This window comes from Peromyscus leucopus, chromosome 6 (genome assembly GCF_004664715.2).
Source record: "Peromyscus leucopus breed LL Stock chromosome 6, UCI_PerLeu_2.1, whole genome shotgun sequence".
NCBI classification, from domain to species: Eukaryota; Metazoa; Chordata; class Mammalia; order Rodentia; family Cricetidae; genus Peromyscus; species Peromyscus leucopus.
The window spans coordinates 70,210,983-70,231,810 of NC_051068.1; the positions used below are offsets into that span (position 1 = coordinate 70,210,983).

Genomic DNA, 20,828 nt, shown 5'->3' on the forward strand with positions numbered 1-20,828 from the left:
CTAACATGGGTCACATACATAATTCCTCGTCTCAAAATCAAACGAACAAGGAAGCAGCAATAGTGTGCCCTACATACTGCTAGGTCTTGTGTTCAATTCCTAGTGCCACAAAAATAAATAAGGACATAAAAATAAAAAATAAAGAGGAAGCAAGGTGGCTCAACAGATGCCACTGGAGTTCTAACACCTGTACCCTGCCTGCGTGTGGAAGGAGAGAGCCAAAATCCTGCAAATTATCCTCCACATGAACGCCATAGCACGAGTGCACGCATATGTGCAACACAATCAATCAATCAATCAGTGAGTGTGAGCATGCTGTGTGCTGGCCCAGTCTGATATGTGTAGTTCTCACCCTTCATCAATAAAGCTTCTTTCAGCAACAGATACCCACAACTGGTCAAAAAACAGAAAATAAGGGGCTACAGGTTGCCCAACCAACACATCTACCACACAATTCCTACACCTAAGGTTCAAGGAATATCATGAAAGAGAGTAGAAAGATTTTAAGAGCCAGAGGCGCAGGACATCTATTGCTATATAGTATTCCCTAGGAATGGCAGGAAATATAAACCAATAAAACCTCAAAAAAATGGTTGCCTGAACAAGATCAGCATAACGACAACACAGGTGATATGCTAACTTGGACAGCAACATTTCCCTAAGGCCCCACCCCTAGATAAAGAGCTACAGGTGGTTATGGCTACTGAGACAAGAAAAATTAGTTTTCTCCATGGGTAAACTCCCAAATAGGATGTCCAGTTCCAAGTGATCAGCTCCAGACATGTATAAAGGAACAACAGTAACTGAAGTCAGTAGGTATATATAATATACATGTGTACACACACACACACACACACACACACACACACACACACACACACACACCAGCAACAATCAGAGACCATGAATTTGGAGAGGGGAGTTTAGAGGGAAGGAAAAGAAGAAAGGGTGGGAATGATATATGAAGTTCTCAAAAAAAAAAAAATTAGGGGGCTGGCTGAAGCGATGACTTTGAGATTAAGAACACTTGTTTGTCCAGCGGCGGCAGCAGCGCACGCCTTTAATCCTAGCACTCGGGAGGCAGAGCCAGGAAGATCTTTGTGAGTTCGAGGCCAGCCTGGTCTACAGAGCAGAGTTCCAGGACAGGCTCCAAAGCTACACAGAGAAACCCTGTCTTGAGAAAAAAAAAAAAAAAAAAAAAAAAAAACCACTTGTTCTTGCAAAGAAACCAGGGTCAGTTCCCAGCACCCACATGATGGTTCACAACCACCCTAACTACAGTTCCAGGGAATCTGACACCCTCTCCTAACCTCCGCAGGTTCCAGGGACAGACATGCTTAACAGACATACATGCAGGTAAAACACTCATACACATAAAATTAAAAAAAAAAAAAAATTTGAGGGATGATGGGCTAGCAAGAGGGCTCAGGGGCTAAGAGCACTGGCCGCTCTTCCAAAGGACCCAGCACTACATGGCAGCTCACAACTATCTTTAACTCCAGTTCTAGGGGATGCAACAGACACACATTCAGGCAAAACATGAATGCACATAAAAAAAAAAGTCGCCAGGCGGTGGTGGCACACGCCTTTAATCACAGCACTCGTGAGGCAGAGGGAGACGGATCTCTGAGTTTGAAGCCAGTCTGGTCTACAGAGCAAGTGCTAGGACAGCCTGTCTCAAAATGAATGAATGAATGAATGAATGAATGAATGAAGGAAGGAAGGAAGGAAGGAAGAGATGAAAATAAGTCATTAAAAAAGGAATAAGGCATTAAAAAAAAGTATCTTTATCTTACCCTGAAAGTTTTACATTTCAAAGCAAAGAGGAACAGCTGTCTTTCTGAGGGGAGTAACCAGATTCTACTACTACTTTCTGTACGTGTATTTCTCCTGTTCTCCAGTTAAAATCTGAGAGGGTGCTGGAATCTGTAATAACACAAAACCCCAACTACTGTTCTTTTCTGACAACTAGACGAGTCAGCTAGCTGACTTTGTGTAGCTGTTGGGTTGTTTTTACTACCATCTGAGGTCCTTCTACAAATTAAACCTCACGTGTACTTAGTTATCACTGTCAAACTGTTTTCGTGGGGTTTTTAAGTTTTTTTTTTTTTTTTATGTTTATGTGTGTGCTTGTGCAGGTTCATGGGCACCGTGTGTGTGTAGTGTCTGCAGAGGCCAGGCCAGGGCTCGGGATCCCCAGGAACTGAATTACAGATATCGATGAGCCACCATGTGGGTGCTGGGAGCTAAACCCAGGTCCTCTACAAGAGCAGTCAGTGCTCTTAACCACTAAGCACCCAGTCCCATAGTCAAATTTTTACAATAATTCCAAATATCCCACTGAACTTTTAGAAGTATTCCTGTTAAATAATAAACACTTGGGGAAGAATGACTAGTTGACAAAAGCCTAAGAGGAAAAGCAATTTGGATAAAGCTATTATTTATTAATTTGTAAATGGTAAGAAGTCACATCACCAAGAATAAATCAGGAAGCCAGGCACGGTGGCTCACGCCTTTAATCCCAGCAGATCTGTGAGTTCGAGGCCAGCCTGGGCTACACTGTCATTTTGCCCGGTGTAGTGACTGAGGCGCAGCTGTTTCCTAGCTTCAGTCCTGAAGTTAGTGCCACATTATCTGCTGTCTTCCTTTTGAATGTCTGCATCCCCTCTTTTTTATTCCAATGTGTTAGTAAGTTCACGGAGATACAGAGAGTATTTTTCCATGTTTCTTGGCAATGTTTTAAAAACACAGACATTTTTTTCTCCTGTACTTCAGAATGGATCTCAGTGCACGAGCACCCCACCACTGACGTTCATAGCCAGTCCCCGCCCAAGCACGACACTTAATTATTATGGCTAGAATACATTAAACATGTTTTTTGGTTGTTGGTATGTAGCCATGGCTGGTTGCAAATGCACAGTCCTCATGTCTCAACTTCCTAGGTCCTACGGTGATATAAACAATGCACTGAATACACTAAAACAACCTCAAATAAGTGCCTTTTACATCTGTGAATTATATCTCAAGGTATTTTAAAAAGCAAACACCTAAAAACTTAACACATTCAAAACTAAATTTCTGATCTACCTTTCAAAACCTGCTCCGCTTGCAGCCTTCGCCAGTAGTCACTAATTCTTTGTAGTCACTGAGGCAAAAATCAGTCATTCAGACTAGTCTTGTTGCCCCACATTGAATCCATCCAAAAATCCACCCAAAAGTATGTGATAACTTGTATGAAAGGGATTTTATGAAAGCCATCACTACTTACAATGAATATATACCAATAAGATACAAGTGATAAGTAAATATTGTTGGCCAGGTGTGGTGACTCACTCAGCTTTCAGGAAGCTGAGACAAGAAAAGTGATGTAAGTTTGAGGCCAGCCTGGACTACATGGTGAGTTCAGGGCCAGCCTGGGCTATACAATATCAATTCAAATAAAGGTCTGGTTGGATCTCCCTGGAAAACACAAGATCACTTTCCATCACCTCTCATCACAAGCTGACCTACACTACTCACATTCTGCAACAGATCACACTGGTCGGCTAACTAACTGCTGTCCCTGTTTCTGCAGCAGCCAGAGGAACCTTTAACAACAACAACAACAACAACAACAAAAAAAACCTCTTGATGAGGGAGGGATTGGAGAGGTGGCTCAGTGGTTAAGACTGCTTGCTGCTCTTCCAGGACCTGAATTCAGATCCTAACGCCCATGTCAGGTAGCTAGCTCACAACCTTCTAAAACTCTAGCTCTGATGGATTCGATATTTTCCTTTGGCTTCCATGGGTACATTCTTTCACAGGCACACTAAGACACACTCATACTCAATATATAAATAATAAACCTTTTTGTTGTTATTTTTGCTTGTTTGTTTTGTTTTTGTTTATTTGTTTGTTTTGGTTTTTCAAGACAGGGTTTCTCTGCAGTTTTGCGCCTTTCCTGGAACTCACTTGGTAGCCCAGGCTGGCCTCACAGAGATCCGCCTGGCTCTGCCGCCCAAGTGCTGGGATTAAAGGCGTGAACCACCACCACCACCCCACCACCACCACCACCACCACCAGGCATATTTTTTTTAAATAAAGAAGATCTTTGATCTATTTATTGCCCCTGTACCTTCTCTCCCATCATAAACTCTGCACTATTGGCTAATAAAGCTCCATCTTAACTGTTTTCCAGCCACAAATGTTTTCTTATTGTTTTTTTTAATTCACAAGGCATACTCTAGCCTCAGGAAGTTAGTGTTTTTCTTTCTTTTGGCTTTTAACATTTTTTAACAGATTTTTTTTTTTTTTTTTAAGATTGATTTATTATGTATACAGTGTTCTACCTGCATGTATGCCTGCACTCCAGAAGAGGACACCAGATCTCATTACAGATGGTTGTGAGCCACCATGTGGTTGCTGGGAATTGAACTCAGGACCTCTGGAAGAGCAGTCGGTGCTCTTAACCACTGAGCCATCTCTCCAATCTCGCTTTTACCATTTTTTTATTATCTATTTATTTTGTAGGCATATGTGTGCCATGGTACATGTAATAAGGACAGCCCATAGGAGTCAGTACTCCTCTTCTACCATGTGGGTCCTGGGGACAGAACTCAGGTGGTCAGACTTGTGTGCAAGCACCTTAACCAACTGAGCCATCTCCTGACCACACTGTCCCATGCCTTGCCTTTCTACTGCACTGTTACCTTCTCAGTTTCCTTACCACTGACCTGACACTCCAACCCCTAACACCCTGTTTTCCCTATTTCTGCTCTGTAGCATTGTCACCTTCTAACGGACCTCATTAACCCTTTATTCACTTTGTCTGTTGTCTGTCTTGACTCACTAGAGTAAGTTGTCTGACAGGAAAATGCCCTGCCCACTCTGTCCGCCTATGCCCTCAGTGCCCAGACAGTGCCCAGCACAACAGGTGTCCCGTAAATATCTGCTGACGGTGAACAGGTACAGGAGTGCAGCGAGAGGGAGGAATCAATCTTCTGTTCTACGGCACGGCATGGTGACTAACGATGCTCGACAACAACTCACCATATTTCAAAACAGCTCGTGTAAGTTCTTCTGTTCTTTTTTACAGATTCACTTTTATTGTTTATATAGCTGTGTCTATGTGAACGGACATGCATTGGGCGTGCTGGTACCTACAGAAGCCAGAAGAGGGCATCAGACCCCTTGGCTGAGTGGTAGGTGTCTGTGAGATGCCCACTACCGTTCCTGTGATCCAAACTTTGTTCTCATGATAGAGCAACAAATGCTCGCACTGCTGAGCCAACTCTCCAGCCTCTTGTAGAGGATTATCAATGTTCCAAACGCAAAGAAATGCCTGAGGTATCATCACATAAGCAACTACCCTTATTTATTCATTACCTACTATTACGAACATACTGAAATGTCACTGTACCCATAAATTTGTACAATTATTATTATCTGTCAATTAAAAATAAAAATTGAACCAGATGGTGGTGGCATACTCTTGCAGGCCACAAGAATATATTATAGCAATTCAGTTGTATATTAAAGCTAGAAATTATACCTAGAAATTTCAAGGTATAGCTTTCATACAGCTTAATCTCTACAATATTTTCTTGCGGCCTACAAGAGCGTACACCTTTAATCCCAGCACTTGGGAGGCAGAACTCTGTGAGTTCAAGGCCAGACTAGCGAGAGCTAGTTCCAGGACAGACAGGGCTTTACATAGAGAAATGGTCTCGAAAATCAAAAAAGAAAAGAACAGTCTGGAGAGATGGTTCAGTAATCTAACTGCTCTGCCAGAGAATCCAAGTTTAGTTCCCAGAATCCACATATATGGTATACATGCATACATGTAGGTAAATACTCAAACACATAAAAAATATTTTAAAAATAATTAAATTAAAATACAAATATATCACACTATACCAAACAAACCTGTACAATGTCATCAATAATTTACACGTATTGAAAATAATCATTGGAGTAAGCAGATGTAAGTGAAGTGACTGAGTAATGGAATTAATCTTGGAGCTGGATGCTTTGGTCACTCCTCTCACTACTACTTGGGAGACTGAGGCAAGAGAATCCTGAGTTCAATGACAGCCGAGATAACACTCCATCTCAAAACACCAACACAAAAGTACTTGGTAGTAATCCCAGCACTCAGGAGGCAGAGCCAGGCGGATCTCTGTGAGTTCGAGGCCAGCCTGGGCTACAGAGCAAGATCCAGGACAGGCATCAAAAACTGCACAAAGAAACCTTGTCTCAAAAAAAGGGGGGGGAAAGTACTTTGTAACTCAATATCTACTTCACCTGTATTATTCACACTGTGTATGTATATGTGCTGTTATACTCTACAAATCTAGCCTAAATGTCTACTACAATGGATAGATTACAAAGAAGGTAAATAGTTAAGGCAAATGTCAAGCTACATTTCAGAGACCAGACCTGCACAAAATGTCTTTGGTAAGTATAATCAAAGGTAAGCTAGCAGGCAAGAGTTAGCTCAGTAGTACTGGAGATCACATGCCTCTGGCATCTCAAGACTCTGTTACCCCACAAAATATATATGATAGCAGATTGAACTGTATACTGACCAGCATGCACTTCAAACTTATGTGACCAAAACTTCCTTTTATTATTTAATGAACTTGAACCTCACATTCAGAGAGATTCTTATTTACTACACAGTTTAAATATGTTCAACTTGTTTTTCCTTTTTTATTATCAAATAATTATTTTTACCACAGTGGGGAAAGAATAAACAAAATATTAAAACCGCCGGGCGGCAGTGGCGCATGCCTTTAATCCCAGCACTCAGGAGGCAGAGGCAGGAGAATCGCTGTGAGTTCGAAGCCAGGCTGGTCTACAGAGTGAGTTCCAGGAAAGGCACAAATCTACACAAAGAAACCCTGTCTCAAAAAATAGATATAGATAGATAGATAGATACATCCTCAGGACTAGAAAGAATGCTTAGTGGTTAGAGCAACTGATGCTCTTACAGAGGACCTGGGTTCCTTTGTAAGGTCCTATAGTCCACTTGAACCTGAAATTTGAACTGAGAAATCATTGCACAGCTCCACACAGTAACTGTGATCCCAGGCTAGTTTGCGCTAGTCAAAAAAGCAAACAACAACAACAACAACAACAACAACAGACTGATGACAGCACCCCACAGCGGCTCACAACCACCTGTGTCCAGTTCTAGGGGTCATCACGCTCCTGCTCTGCAGGCACCAAGCCCTCAAATGGGGTACACACACGTGTACACACACACACACACACACACACACACACACACACACACACACACACGCAGGGAAAACATACAACATTCCCCACAAAGAAATGTGTTTGAGGAGATAATACTTACCTTGGTTTGAACATTATATACAATATAAATATATATAGTCAGAACATAACTATGTACAATTTTATGTCAATTTAAAAACAAAAAAATTAGGTTCTCAGGGCATGGTGCATGCCTTTAATACCAACACTCAGGAGGCTGAGGCAGGAGGATCTCTGAGTAAGTTTAGCCTCCTGGTCTTCATAAGTCCCAGGATAGCCGACAGCACAGTTTAACCCTGGGTTTTGTTGTTTAAAGGTAGTACACACCTATAATCCCACCACTGGAGGCAGGAGGATGAGGAGTGTAAGGCCAGCCTGAACTGCATGTAACCCTAGCCCCAAAACAAAACAAACCAACCTCTACCACCCTAAAAGATTAAAATGAGACACAGTATCTCAACATTCTAGCTAATCTACATGGCCTAGGCCTGAATGATAAGCAAGTCATCAAGGGTTTTCTGCATTATAGAAATACTGTACGTATAGGAAAGACCATGTAGTATATACAGTGGCTGAAAATGCCTGGTTTATACTCTGGCTTAAATAAGTATTAGCTCTGTAACCAGGGGCAAGTTACATAACCTCTGTTCCTGTTTTCTCAAAAGTAAAATGGGTCTCATATTAACACCTACTTTTAAGAATTATTCCGAGGATTAGTATATTATTCTGAGTTAGTATGTATAAAATGATTCTTAGGACAAAGCATGGAACATAGTAAGGACTTAATCAAAGTCAACTATAATAAAGTCATGCCAGCTTCATGGTCTGGTCCACTCCGGAATCTGAAATCAAACCTGAGAAATCATTGCATAGATCAAAGGCAGTAACTGTGATTCCAGGCTAGTCTGTGCTACACAGTCAGAAAGCAAGCAACAAAGGAGGAGAGCTGCACATGTAAAAATCACACAGGAGACCACTGGGCTGACGAGAGAGAGGCAGCCTTACCCTTTCCCTCTCCTTTCTTCTGTAGACAGGTCCTCCCTTGGCCTTAATCCTCCTAGCTCTGCTTCCTGAATGCTGTGATTACAGGAAGTGCCACCATACCTGGTTGCCTTTCTATTTTTTGTAATTGTAACTAAAAATAGCTAAAGAAAGGGCCAGGGTAATTGCTCAAGTGGGAAAGGAGTTGGCCACCAGGCCTGATGATCTGAGTTCCATCCCTGAACCCACATGACAGAAGAGAACTGACTCCCACAAGGTGTCCTCTGACCATACATGCACTGTATTTACAAATAAATACAAAAAAAAAAAATTGATAGCTGAATGGAAGCCTTAAGAAATGTTGTGGTTTACAACTGTTAATTAGACTTCTACTTTTCCTGCAGGAACTCATCTAAATTCTCACTTTGTTTCCTAAAACATATCAAACCACTCAATGACTAGAAAAAAGATAAACGGTCTGGCTAAGAGTGCATACCGGTGTTACAGAGGCTCTGAGTTCAGTTCCCAGTACCCACATCAGCTATTCACAACTCCAGCTCCAGGGGATCCAATTCACATACCTCCAGACAGACACAGATGTAGAATTAAAAATAAAAATAAATCATTTTTTAAAAAAGATAAAATAGAGGTATTGGGAAACAATGTTTCACTTTTGTTCCACTGGTTGTTCAGAATATCTTCTAATTCACTACGAGGTTGATCCAATTCTCTCCCCCTTACTGGGTAACCCCACCTCTGTACTCCAAGCAAAGCTGTCCTGTAATTCTCCTGAATGCTCAGGGTCTCACAGTAAACAATTCATGTTTCTGTAGGTTAATTCTATACTAAGATACATGTATTATCTCCTTAAACCCTAACCACAGATTCCGAGTACAATGCTCCCTGTAGATAAGAGACAGAGCCCACGGTTTAAGTACTCTGCACGTGCATCTGCCAGGATGAAGCACAGGAGCTAAGATCCAAACCTAGCTCAATTCTAAAGTCTGGGCTCTTCTACCTTTCTATACCGACTCTTGTTTTACACTAAAACTGGGAGAGACAAATGAACTATAGAAATGATAACCTCATTAAACTACACCTCAAGTCCACATAAGAGCCACGTCCTGAACCAGCAAGAGAGCCACCCTACAGTTTTACTAAATTACAAATACTTTCAAAAATAGGAATTAAGAAAAAATTCAAGTTTTTTGGGGTTGGAGTTTTAGGGGGGAGTAGCTCAGGTTGGCCTCAAACTTGTAATCCTCTTGCTTCAGAATCCCAAGTGCCAGGACTGCAGGCATGTGCAACTAGGCTAGGCGCAAGTATTGTATTAGCCACTTTGCAATATTATTTTGGCAAATATTTACTGATCTATTACTGTGCTTGGGAATATAGAGACAAACAAGACACAGCCCTGACATTTGAGAAAAACAGGCAATAAAGATATAACAAGTAAATGCAGTAATTTAGCATGCAGAAAATAAAATGATATGCCTGCCAGGTGTGGTGCATGCCTTTAATACTAGCACTCAGGAAGCAGAGGCAGGAGGATCACAATGAATTGGAAGTCAGCCTGGTAGACACAGCAAAGCCCAGGCCAGCCAGGGCTATATGCAGTGAGACTCAAAAAAACGGAGGAGGAGGAGGAGGAGGAGGAGGAGGAGGAGGAGGAGGAGGAGGAGGAGGAAAAGGAAAGAGATAATAAGAATTAAAGGTAATTCGAAAAGGCCTTCCTGAGGAGGATATATGTGAGATGAGATCCACATGAGAAGGTGGCAGGATCTGGTGAAGCCTGAGAAGCAGGCAGTACAGGTGATACAGGCTCTTGGAGCGACCACAGTACAAAAAATTTAACTTAACTCTGCTGCAACAGTATGTCAATGGAAGGTTAGAAAGTAGAGGCATGAACTGGTGGGCATGGTAGCCCACACATTTAATCCAACACTCCAGAGGCAGAAACAGGCTGATCTCTTTGAGTTCGAGGCCAGCCTGGTCTACACAGCAAGTTTCAGGACAGCCAGAACTACACAGAGAAACCCTGTCTTAAAAAAAAAAAAAAAAAGAGCAGAGGCATAATATCTGTTCATATCATAGGAAGATCACATCAGAAAATAAGGATGGTGGTGAACAGCTACAAAACCAGTATCAGGGAGGCTGAGAGAGGATGCTGCTGCAGGCTGGAGACCAATGTGGGCTCTATGTTGAATACCAAACCAGCTGGGTAACTCAGACAGAAGATGATGAATGTTACACACAGGCCTAGAGCAAATCAATGGGACCTGCCTATGGAATCCAGGAGGCATGCTTGTGCATTAATTTTTTTCTTTACAATGCATAAAGTCTGTCACTGTTACTACACATCATAAGATTAGGATACAATGAAAACACCTCTGAGGACTTGAGCTATATATAAGGAGTCCAGTGGAAGTGTTTGCACAGAACTCGGGAGGCCCTGGGTTAGATGCATCATAAAATGAAGAAAGAAAACAGGTCTTGAATATCCAGCAAAGTCACTTAAATTTAACTGAGGTCTAAATGACTAAATACTGCATGTCAGAAGAAAAGGGAGAGGCAAAAATGGCTTCAGGAAAATGCAGAGAGATTGGGAATGCCCAGTATCTACCTCACAATTTTGCCTAAGCAAACTTAGCAACAAAACTCTGTCGAGATCTACAAAAAACTGCAGGCCTAATACACCAACTACTTGTGTCCGCCTCTTCACCACTCAGGCGGTGTGAGGCAGATACCCATCACGCGTACATACCAATGTCCACAATTATTCTTAGCTATTTAGAAAGCTACATTCCACTCTGCTATGACATTGACAGCAGGTTTTAGAAAGCCAAGTGCATTTAACTTTATTTAAATTATGCAGAGTGCACTTTTTAGATAAAATATTGCCCTCCTACTCTTAGTTCCAACAAAGGAAATAAGCTCAGACACAAAACAGCAGCAGGGCAGGAAAAATTCTGGTCCCATTGCTGACTAGGAAAAAAAAGTATTAACTGTCACTTGTGATCCCACAAAGCAGAGACAGGAACCAACTTATTCTCGAAAATAATGTAACCATCGAGTTAAAACACCAAAGACCAACAGCAGGGAATGTAAAAATGCTTCCTAACTTAAAACAGGGTGGAAGATGTTCTCAGCACATCAGCACTGTTGACTACCATGACATACCAAATACATCAAACACTGTTTCAGAGGGAATGACAGAGTCAAATCCTAATACAACATTTTCCTGAGTAACCTTTAGCAACGTGACATTTCTGAGCCCTAGTCTCCTCATTTGCAATTCTGTAGATTATAATATATTCTAAGGTTTAGGGAAATGGCTGGCATGTGGCAGATACTTAATGTTAGTCTTTGAAGGTGATAGCATACTTGATATTGCAGATTCTAATTTTCTCTCCTGGCAAGAAATAAATGAAAAGATCTGATAAGAGTAAACAGACACCTAAGCCTGTCTTTTTTCTTCAACATCCTCCTCAGCACTGCATTTCAAAGAACCAGAGAACAACTGTCCCATCAATAACTTTAAATACAAAAGGTTTCAAGTTTGGGGACTTTAATTTTGAAGTTTTATCCATCCGTTCACGAACAAGTAAACTCAAAAATATTACAGAAGCAAAGACAGCCACACAGTAAGAAACCTGTAAATGGGTAGACTGGCAAGAGGTTCTAAGGATAGAAAGGCAACTAAAACTCAAATATGTATGGAGTTGGGATTAAGGCTGCTTGGAATTTAAAATGTAGCCCAAGCTGACCTCAAACTTATGGCAATCCTCCTGCCTCAGCCTCCAGAAAGGCGTGAGCCACCACGCCCAGTTTAACAATCCATATTTTTAGAAGACCTCTTTTCTATATTAAAGCGGGGTTGCGGGGAGAGCCCCGCAAGTTGTGGGTAAAATATATATGGGGAAAGTGTTATATGCTAAAATAAATAATATGAAGAAACCTAGACTTCCCATTTTGATTGCCTATGCAAACAAACTCAATTCTATAAAATGTGCTTCAGGTGAGTAGAAGTGGCCGGAATCATTCTATGCTTCAGTACCAATGAAGATACTGATTGCAGTTTCTCAGTTGTGTCTCGTCAGTATCCCCAAGTCCTTATTTTACTGCTGCAAACACAGGTCAAGAGAAAACAGGTGGCCGCCTCACAGCTCGGTCGGAGCGCCTAGTGCTTCACATTCAACCTCCTTACAACACACGCCAAGTTTCACCCACATTAATCGGGGGAAGGCCCCTCTTCATACCCATCACGAGTGTCACGTCGGCGCAAAAACACTGAATGGGCCAACATATCCCCGGGACGTGGACGGCTCACACCCTAGCTCGACTACCAGGAACCCCGGGGATCACCACCACGCCACGGCCTCTAAGAAACAAACGGACGCTCCCAGCTCCGTGAAGGTTCAGAGACACCAAGAGCACACCTTCCAGGGCCCGGGAGGGAAACCCGGACATCGCCGTGGGTCTAGGCCCAACGGCCCAAGGTCACGCCAGATGAGACGCCGAAAGAATTCCGAGCGAGGAGCCCCTGCAGAGCAGGGCCGGCCTGCCCGGGAATGGAGTCCGGGCTGGGGCACACTCGCGTCCGGGGCGGCTTGGATGTGAGCCCTAACTGAATGCAGCGGCTCGGTGGGCACAGCCCCGAGCCCCGGGGGCCGCGTCCCCTCCACCTCCCCCGCCAGGATCCCCCCTTCCCCGGCCGCCCCCACACTCACATCGCCGCAGCCACTTCATCCAGTGGTAGACGATGGTGCTGTGGTGCTTCTTGTTCTCGATACACCAGGACGACAGGCCTTGAATGGATTCCATGGTGTTGGTCACCGACTGGAATTTCCGATCCAACGAGGACTCCAGGGCCCCGGCGGACGAGGCCGACGAGGAGGAGGCCTTACCGCTGCCTCCGCCGCCGCCGGCCGCCATCTTCCCGGTTTGCACAAGCGCCGCTGCTCCTCTGACGGCGGCGGCGGCGGCGGCAGCGACGGCGGCGGCGGGAGCGGGCAAAACAATCACTGCGAGTGCGTGAAAGCAGCAGGCGGGGAGGGAGGCCGGGGGGTGGGGACGGGGCGCGCGCTGGGCTCCCCTGAGGCGGCGGGCGGGCGGGCGGGCGGGCGGGCTGGGCGAGCACGCCGGCGGCTCCCCCACGCTCCGAGGAGGGGCTGCTGCGGGTTTCGCAGGGTGGTCACTGTGCTTCGGGGGTCGTGTGTACACCGGGAGCCGGGAGAGAACCCGCGCGGGAAGCAGGGCCTGCGACGCCTTTCCAAACGCCCGGCGCCGGCCGACACGGACAGGTTTTCCCCTGGCGGCCCTCAACGCTCACGGCCCTTCTTCCCTCATCCCGCGGGCCAAGCCTCCGGGGAGCCAGGGAGGCCTCCGTGTCGGGGACGTAACACTACCAGACTGTCCCTTCGGGTGCAGAAGGCTTTTCCTTTGGAGTCTCTGCCACCGCGGAGAGGCCCAAAGCTACCTAGGCAGAATTTTTTTCCTTTTTTTTTTTTTTGCAACGCAATAGCAGCAATGGCCCAGCCAAGGGCAACGCGCACGCGCGCGGCGGCCCCGCCCCTCCGCTTCCGTCCCGCCCCGGAGGGCGGAGGGAGGCGTGATGGCTCGGCCGTCTGACCAATCCGGGGGAAGGGTCGGGAAAGCGCCCGCGCGCGCGAGACTCCGGCCGGGCCTGGGCTTGTGCGCCTGCGCGTCAGGTCTGCGCGGGGCGGGCTGGGAGGAAAACCCGGGGAGGGCAGGAGGAAGGAGGCAGGGGAGAGGCCTGGGATGGGGGAGAGCGGTGGGAGTGCCGCGCCCTGCCTCTCGCTGCTGCGTGGCGGCGAGGTGGCTCACTCGGAGCCTGTACTCGCACGAGGCTGCGGAGTCCCCGCCGTTTCGCGGCCGCTGTTTTCTGGCAGCATCCCCTTCAGCCGGGGACGGGCGCGCGACAAAATGGCTGGCGTCCCTCCTGCGCGTGGTGGGAGGTGCGCATGCGTCAGGTCCCGTTCGCCGGGCTCCGCGCAGACTCCCTGAGTCAACGAGGTTACACGCCCGACTCGGGTGGTGGTCGCAGCCTGTCGGCCGGCCGCGCTCTCTAGAAAGAGGGAAGAGGGAAAAGCACACGAAATTTCCCTGTGAAGTTTTCGAGGCGAGGGGATGGCAGTTGACAAGATGCGGCTTCCCTGGTCGGTTATGATAATCTCACAGCGGCGTGATGCGCTGTAGTTTACAAGTCCCGCGTATCGCGTTTATTAGCGTAGACTCAGATTAACCATTACATCTCATCATCAGGTCCACATTTAGTATTCATCAATGTCTTGGTGCCAAGAACCGTTTTAGCATTGGGAATATGATGGCAAAAGAGACAAAATTCTTCCGGCTTGATTTAATATCAGGATCAAACCACGAGTATGTGTCATGGAGTAAGGAGTCAGAGAGGCATGGAGTAGGATTAAGGGAGAAAGACTGAGTATATAAGTAAAAATGGTGTGAACTAGTTTTTCAAAGATACTTGCCAGGCGGTGGTGGCGCACGCCTTAAATCCCAGCACTCAGGAGGCAGAGGCAGCGGGGGATCTCTGTGAGTTCGAGGCCAACCTGGTCTACAGAGCGAGGTGCAGGAAAGGCGCAAAGCTACACAGAGAAACCCTGTCTCGGGAAAAAAAAAAAAAAAAAAAAAAAAAAAGGAGAGATAGTTGAGGGAAAAGGCACCAGGTCCAGGCACAAATGGGAAGGGAAGAGAAAGGTCTGGGAAAGAACACCACGTGCCAGATCCCTAACCAGGACTGTCTTAAACACACCGAGGAAGAACAAGGAGACCAGTGTGACTGGAAGATAGTCAGAAAGCCAGGAAGACGAGAGGCAAAAGAGGGAGGAGGGCTCCTGTACGGACTCGAAGCCTCTGTAATGACCCTGGGTTTGTTTCCTGTTTCTTTTGAGACAGGGTTTCTCTGTGAAGCCCAGACTGTCCTGGAACTTACTCTGTAGACCAGGCTGGCCTCAAACTCAGAGATCCTATCTGCCTGCCTCCCGAGTACTGAGATTAAATGCCTGTGCCACCACTACCTGGCTGACTTTGAGCTTCTTAAAAGAAAGAAATTATAGCAGTTTTAAAGACCTTAATTTTTGGGAGAACCCAAAACAGCTTGACCACACAACTGCCATGACAGGCTTAGAGGCCCAGAACAGCTTCTGTGAGATGCTTACTGGCAGGCAAAACCTGGATCCAGGAGAGGCCATGAGCTGACCCCAGCCAGGGAGGGCCTGCATCTAAGGGGAAATACCTGACAAACCAAACATTCCCCTAGACAAATGTCAGCCAATCAGGGTCCTGAACCCTGGTAATCCCCTCACCACAACCTCTGCTATGATAAAAACCCTACCCTGCCCAGGCTAGGGGCTCTCTGCTCTCACCACTGCATCAGAGAGAGAGAGACCAAGCTCCAAGCTTGAAATAAAGGCTCTTTGCTTTTACATATGTGATTCAGTCTCTGTGGTGGTCTTTTGGGGGACCCCAAGATCTGGGTATAACATTAATGACTTTGAAGATCCTAGAATAAGGCACCTTCTCATTCTATACAATGAATATTCTGATGAGCTGAGCAAAAGCTTGGCATCGCAGATAGAAAAGAGCCGTGGAAAGAAGAAACAGTTATTTTCCTTCCAAAAGGTTAAGCAGGACTTCCTGATGACAAGCTGCAACTGACCTCCTTAGGGATTTGACTATTAGCTCTTTCCTGGTTTCTCGGGAGATCAAAATAAACAAGTTTCACTTGATCACATGGAGCTTTCACATGTGACTCCATTTGTCTCGGTTGACCAATAGCCTTCTGTAAATTCTAACAGTCTTTAACTGAAATAGTAAGCAAGCCCTTTTAATCAGGGGAGCACTGCTGGTGTGTGTGTGTGTGTGTGTGTGTGTGTGTGTGTGTGTGTGTGTGTGTGTGTGTGTGTGTTCACTCTTAGAGGCAAGAGAGGACCTCGGGGGTCCAGCTCTGTCTGTCTCTACTTACTGTTCTGCCTGTGTCCAGCAAGCTCCAACAATCCCCCTGTCTGCCCAACACAAGCTGGGGTTCTGGGTCTGCAGAAGCAGCTGTCTCCTTTCCTTTTTCCTTTTCTTTTCTTTCTTTTCCTTTCCTTTTCTTCCTTTTCTTTTCTTTTCTGAGAAATTATCTCATTTCATAGTCCTGCCGGGCTTGGAACAGTGTAAACCTGGCTGGCTTCAAAGAGATACACCAACCTCTGCCTCCTGAGTAATGGGATTTATCAAGTGCTTCACTATGAATGGCTGTTTATGGTTTTAACTTTCCATTTTTCTGTTGGGTAATGTAATGGTTTCAGAGGAATATTGTCAAATCCCACCAGCCCCTGAGGTTAAGTATCCTAGGATGGAAATGACAAAGATCTGCATGGGTTAAACAGGTGAGTCCAAGTCTTTGAGTAGTGTGAACAAAACCCATTTTTACTATTAAAGCAAGCCATCCTGGAGTTGTATCCATGCCAGTGGATGCCCATACGCTCCAGAAGAGAATTTGACATTGCTGCTGCCATTGTTGCTGTTATAGCAGTGGCGGCCACCACTGCTACTGTTTCTGAGATTGCCATTTCATAATTGCTTACTACAGCTAGCATAGTAGAGACCCTGGCATCAAAAGTAGCTACCACAGTCAGTTAATCTTTCATTCTATTGGGCATGATAAAATTAATTCAATAGTTATATACATTTCGATTGGCTTTGAAAATTATAAATTTATAGTGAGTCCAAGGCCAGAATGGACAACTTAAGATACTTTCTCAAACTAAAAAGAGGACTGGGGATATACCTACTAAAGTAGTTGCCATCACCAGGCAATGGCAGTGCATGTCTTTAATCCTAGCATTGGGAGTTAGAGGCAGGTGGATCTCTGAGTTTGAGGCCAGCCTGGTCTACATAGTGAGTTCCAGGACAGCCAGGGCTACTCAGAAAAATCATGTCTCCAAAGACAAAACAAAACAACAAAATGTGTTACTATCCTCATCCTACCCAGCTTTTCCCCAAAGGACACTGCAGTTTCACCAAACACTTGTATCTTGGGATTTTTTTTTTCCTTTTCTTTTTAATTTTTATTTAATGTGCATTGGTGTTTTCCCTGCATGTATGTCTGTGTGAGGGTGCCAGATCCTCTGGAACTGGAGTTACAGACAGTTGTGAGCTGCCATGTCAGTGCTGGGAATTGAACCCAACTCCTGTGGAAGAGCAGTCAGTGCTCTTAACTGCTGAGCCGTCTCTCCAACCCCTGAAGGGGTTGTTTTTGTGTTTGCTTTCTGAGACAGGATTTCTCTGTATAAAGTGTAGTCTCTTTTCAATTAAAGGCTGCTGGCAGCCGTTCCGATTCACCCTCAGAGCGTGTCCAACTCCTCCTTGTTCTAGGAATTTATCAGAACCACTGGGGTAGATATTAGGACAAACAGCTGTTTTTTTCAGAAGGACTTTGACCTTGAAGAATCCTTGTGGAAAACAGTGATAGTTTTCCTGAAGGGGCTTTGCTCACAAGACGGCTCAGGCACCCCTGAGACTCCTGTCTTAGTGTATATTGCCCACGATACATAATAAAGACTAGAGTCATGGGGGCATGTGATGCTCTCCTTTAGAAGTTGTATAAATTGGGCTAGAGAGATGGCTCAGAGGTTAAGAGCACTAACTGTTCCTCCAGAGGTCCTGAGTTCAATTCCCAGCACCCACATGGTGGATCACAACCATCTGTAATGAGATCTGGTGCCCTCTTCTGTGTACATAATAAATAAATAAATCTTTTAAAAAAAATAATAAGAAGAAGACGTGTAAATTAATTAGGGATCTTGGTATGAGGAAATACTTCAATCAATAATATGCTTTTGTACATCTGTTCAGGGTTCAGAGAGGCTGGACCTTCCTCCTGCCACATAGGCCTCAAAATTTCATCTTAGAGTGCCTTCTTGCTTCAACTGACCTGTGCTACACAGTGCACCCAACACCTCCTTCTCTCTGTCCCTCCCCCCCACCCCGTCCCCCATCCCCATGACTCCACACATCTGCTTTGGGAATTGAATACCTACCACCACCACCACCCCCGCCCCCACCCCCTGCCGAAGCAGGTCTTCAGCAGAAATTACTTGTGTATGTGTGTGGGTGAGGGGCTCTGGCGTGCCTCAGTACACTTGTGGAGGTCAGAGGACAACTTCAGTTGTCCTCTCCGTGTGGATTAAACACATTAGTGATTAACTCCAAGTTACCAATAATGTGTTGATTTTGCATTAAGAAATCAAAGCACTTCCCGTTTGGGGTCATTTAACCAAGAGTAAGTCCAGATTTGGATTCTCCCCTTCCTGTTCCCTGTGTCTTTCATCCTGTCTGTTGAATGAGCCTGCGTCTGTGCCTGCCTGAAGGCTGTCTTGTGAATCTGTTTCTGAATCTGTCTCTGACAAAGGGCTTTGCTGTCTTTCCTGAACAGCATGGAAAGCATCACATGGGGAAGGACTATGGAATACTTACCAGAAACCTTTACCAGAGCTTTACAAGGGCTTATGTCATTGACTCCAAAGACCCCAGCTGACCCAGATAACAATATTACAAACATCACTGTTTATCATCCAAATTGTGTGTCACAACATTTATGGTGGATCTTCGTTTTAGAAAATTGCTTTCAACCTCTGTTTTTGCTGCTTTCAGCAAATGATACACAGGCACTATGGGTCATAGGCATGGTACCTAACTTAAGTTTATAGCTATATATTGGCTTCGAATGTAAAAGTTGATTATGTGAAAAATCCAAGGCAAGTACAGTTGGTTGTTATATTGTTCTCTTAAAGGCAAGTTAAACAGTCTGAGTAGGTTATCAGTCTTAAGTGACCTCAAACCGTATTGTTAACTCTGGCTGTGCGGTCCAGCAAAAGTTCCAGTCTCTTAGAATGTAAGAGGTATTTTCATAACATTGCATCAACATACTTTCCTTCTACCATGTGAGTCCTGGGAATAGAACTCAGATTATCTAGGCTGGGCAGCAAGCCATTTCGTTCTCTTTTAAAAACAAAACAAGGCTGGGCAGTGGTGGCAAACACATTTAATCCCAGCACTTAGAAGGCAGAGGAAGGCAGATCTCTGTGAGTTCGAGGCCAGCCTGGTCTACAGAGTGACTTCGAGGACCACCAAAGCTACACAGAGAATATCCTGTCTCAAAAAACCAAACCAAACCAAATAAAACACAGGAGCTCTATTTAGCCCAGATTGGATTCAAACTCATGATCTTCTTGCCTCAGCCTCCTAAATGTTAAGATTACAGATATGTGATTAACGCGAAGGACTGTTTCCCACAGATGTGGTCTCCAGTGCCCAGTGTCTGTCATCATGCCTCGGAAAATTGAGGAAATCAAGGACTTTCTGCTCACAGCCCGGCAGAAGGGTGTCAAATCTGTCAAGATCAAGAAGAACAAGGATAATGTGAAGTTCAAGGTTCGCTGCAGCAGGTACCTTTACACCCGGGTCATCACAGACAAGGAGAAGGCTGAGAAGCTGAAACAGTCCCTGCCCCCTGGTTTGGCAGTGAAGCAACTGAAATGAACCAGACCTCTCTGTTTTGACCATTGAAACCCCTGAAAAGTCCAAAAAAAAATTACACATATGTACTACCTTCTATGACTAGGGTTCACTCCTGAACATTCTATGTTTGGACACATGTTTATGACATATATTCTCTTAGCTCTTCACAATTACTAATCTTTATAGTTTTAATTTGTATTTTAGTTTATTATTTCACATGCAAGAGTGTTTGCCTGTATATATGTGCATTATCCTTATTCAGTGCCCATGGAGGTCAGAAGGGAGCAGTAGAATCCCTGGAACTGGAGTTAAATATGGTTGCAGTCCATCATATGGGTGCTGGGGATTGAACTTGGGCCCTCTGCAAGGGCAACAAATGCTCTTAGTCACTGAGCTAACTCTTCAGTCCCTGATGTTTACTGTTCTAGAGTACATTCACTGTACAAAGCAGTGGGTTTCATTTAAATGCAACCCATGCTGCATTCCTAGTACTCAGAGACAGATGCAGAAGATCTCGGGTTCTAGGTCAGCCATCAGAGGAAACAACAGAAACACAGACAAGAGAGGCTTGTCTTTCCATGTTTACTCTATAGGGCCCTCCCATGAAGCAGTGTTTGGGTGCTCTGCTGAGTTTTGGTTGGAGCCATTCCTGTTACATGCTCAGCTGGCAACATGAAGTGGTAGGAGAGGTACAGGAAGTTCTGCCTTGTTAAACTGGCTCATCATATACAATCAGATTCTGAGGTAAGGAGAATGTATGGATGTGATTTGATTTTCTAAGATAGGGTCTCATGCTGGATGGTGGTGGCACTTGGGAGGCAGAGGCAGGTGGATACATACTGTGAGTGCCAGGACAGCCTGGTCTACATAGTGAGTTCCCGGAATACACAATGAAACACTGTCTTGAAAAACAAAACACAAATCCCAGCAGTTGGGAGGCAGAGGCAGGAAAATACTGTGAGTTCCAGGACAGCAAGAGCTACACAGAGAAACCACATCTGGAAAAAAACAAAACCAAATCTACCCCCCCCCAAAAAAAA

General features: G+C 44.9%; 2 protein-coding genes across 2 annotated transcripts in view; one reads left to right on the plus strand and one right to left on the minus strand.

Moving 5' to 3' along the window:
* Rprd2 (regulation of nuclear pre-mRNA domain containing 2) overlaps window positions 1-13,512 on the minus strand; it is a 59,347-nt gene extending 45,835 nt beyond the window's left edge. Inside the window, 1 exon segment of the mRNA XM_028856271.2 lies at window positions 12,972-13,512. Within this exon segment, the coding sequence (XP_028712104.2) occupies window positions 12,972-13,176 (205 nt within the window). The 5' untranslated portion in view covers window positions 13,177-13,512.
* Window positions 13,156-19,884, plus strand: LOC114682404 (60S ribosomal protein L38-like). The gene is made up of 2 exons (XM_037206901.1): window positions 13,156-13,271; window positions 19,566-19,884. The coding sequence occupies exon 2, from the start codon at window positions 19,597-19,599 to the stop codon at window positions 19,807-19,809; it is 213 nt and encodes a 70-aa protein (XP_037062796.1). The 5' UTR covers window positions 13,156-13,271; window positions 19,566-19,596; the 3' UTR covers window positions 19,810-19,884.
* Window positions 19,885-20,828: the final 944 nt, after the last annotated feature.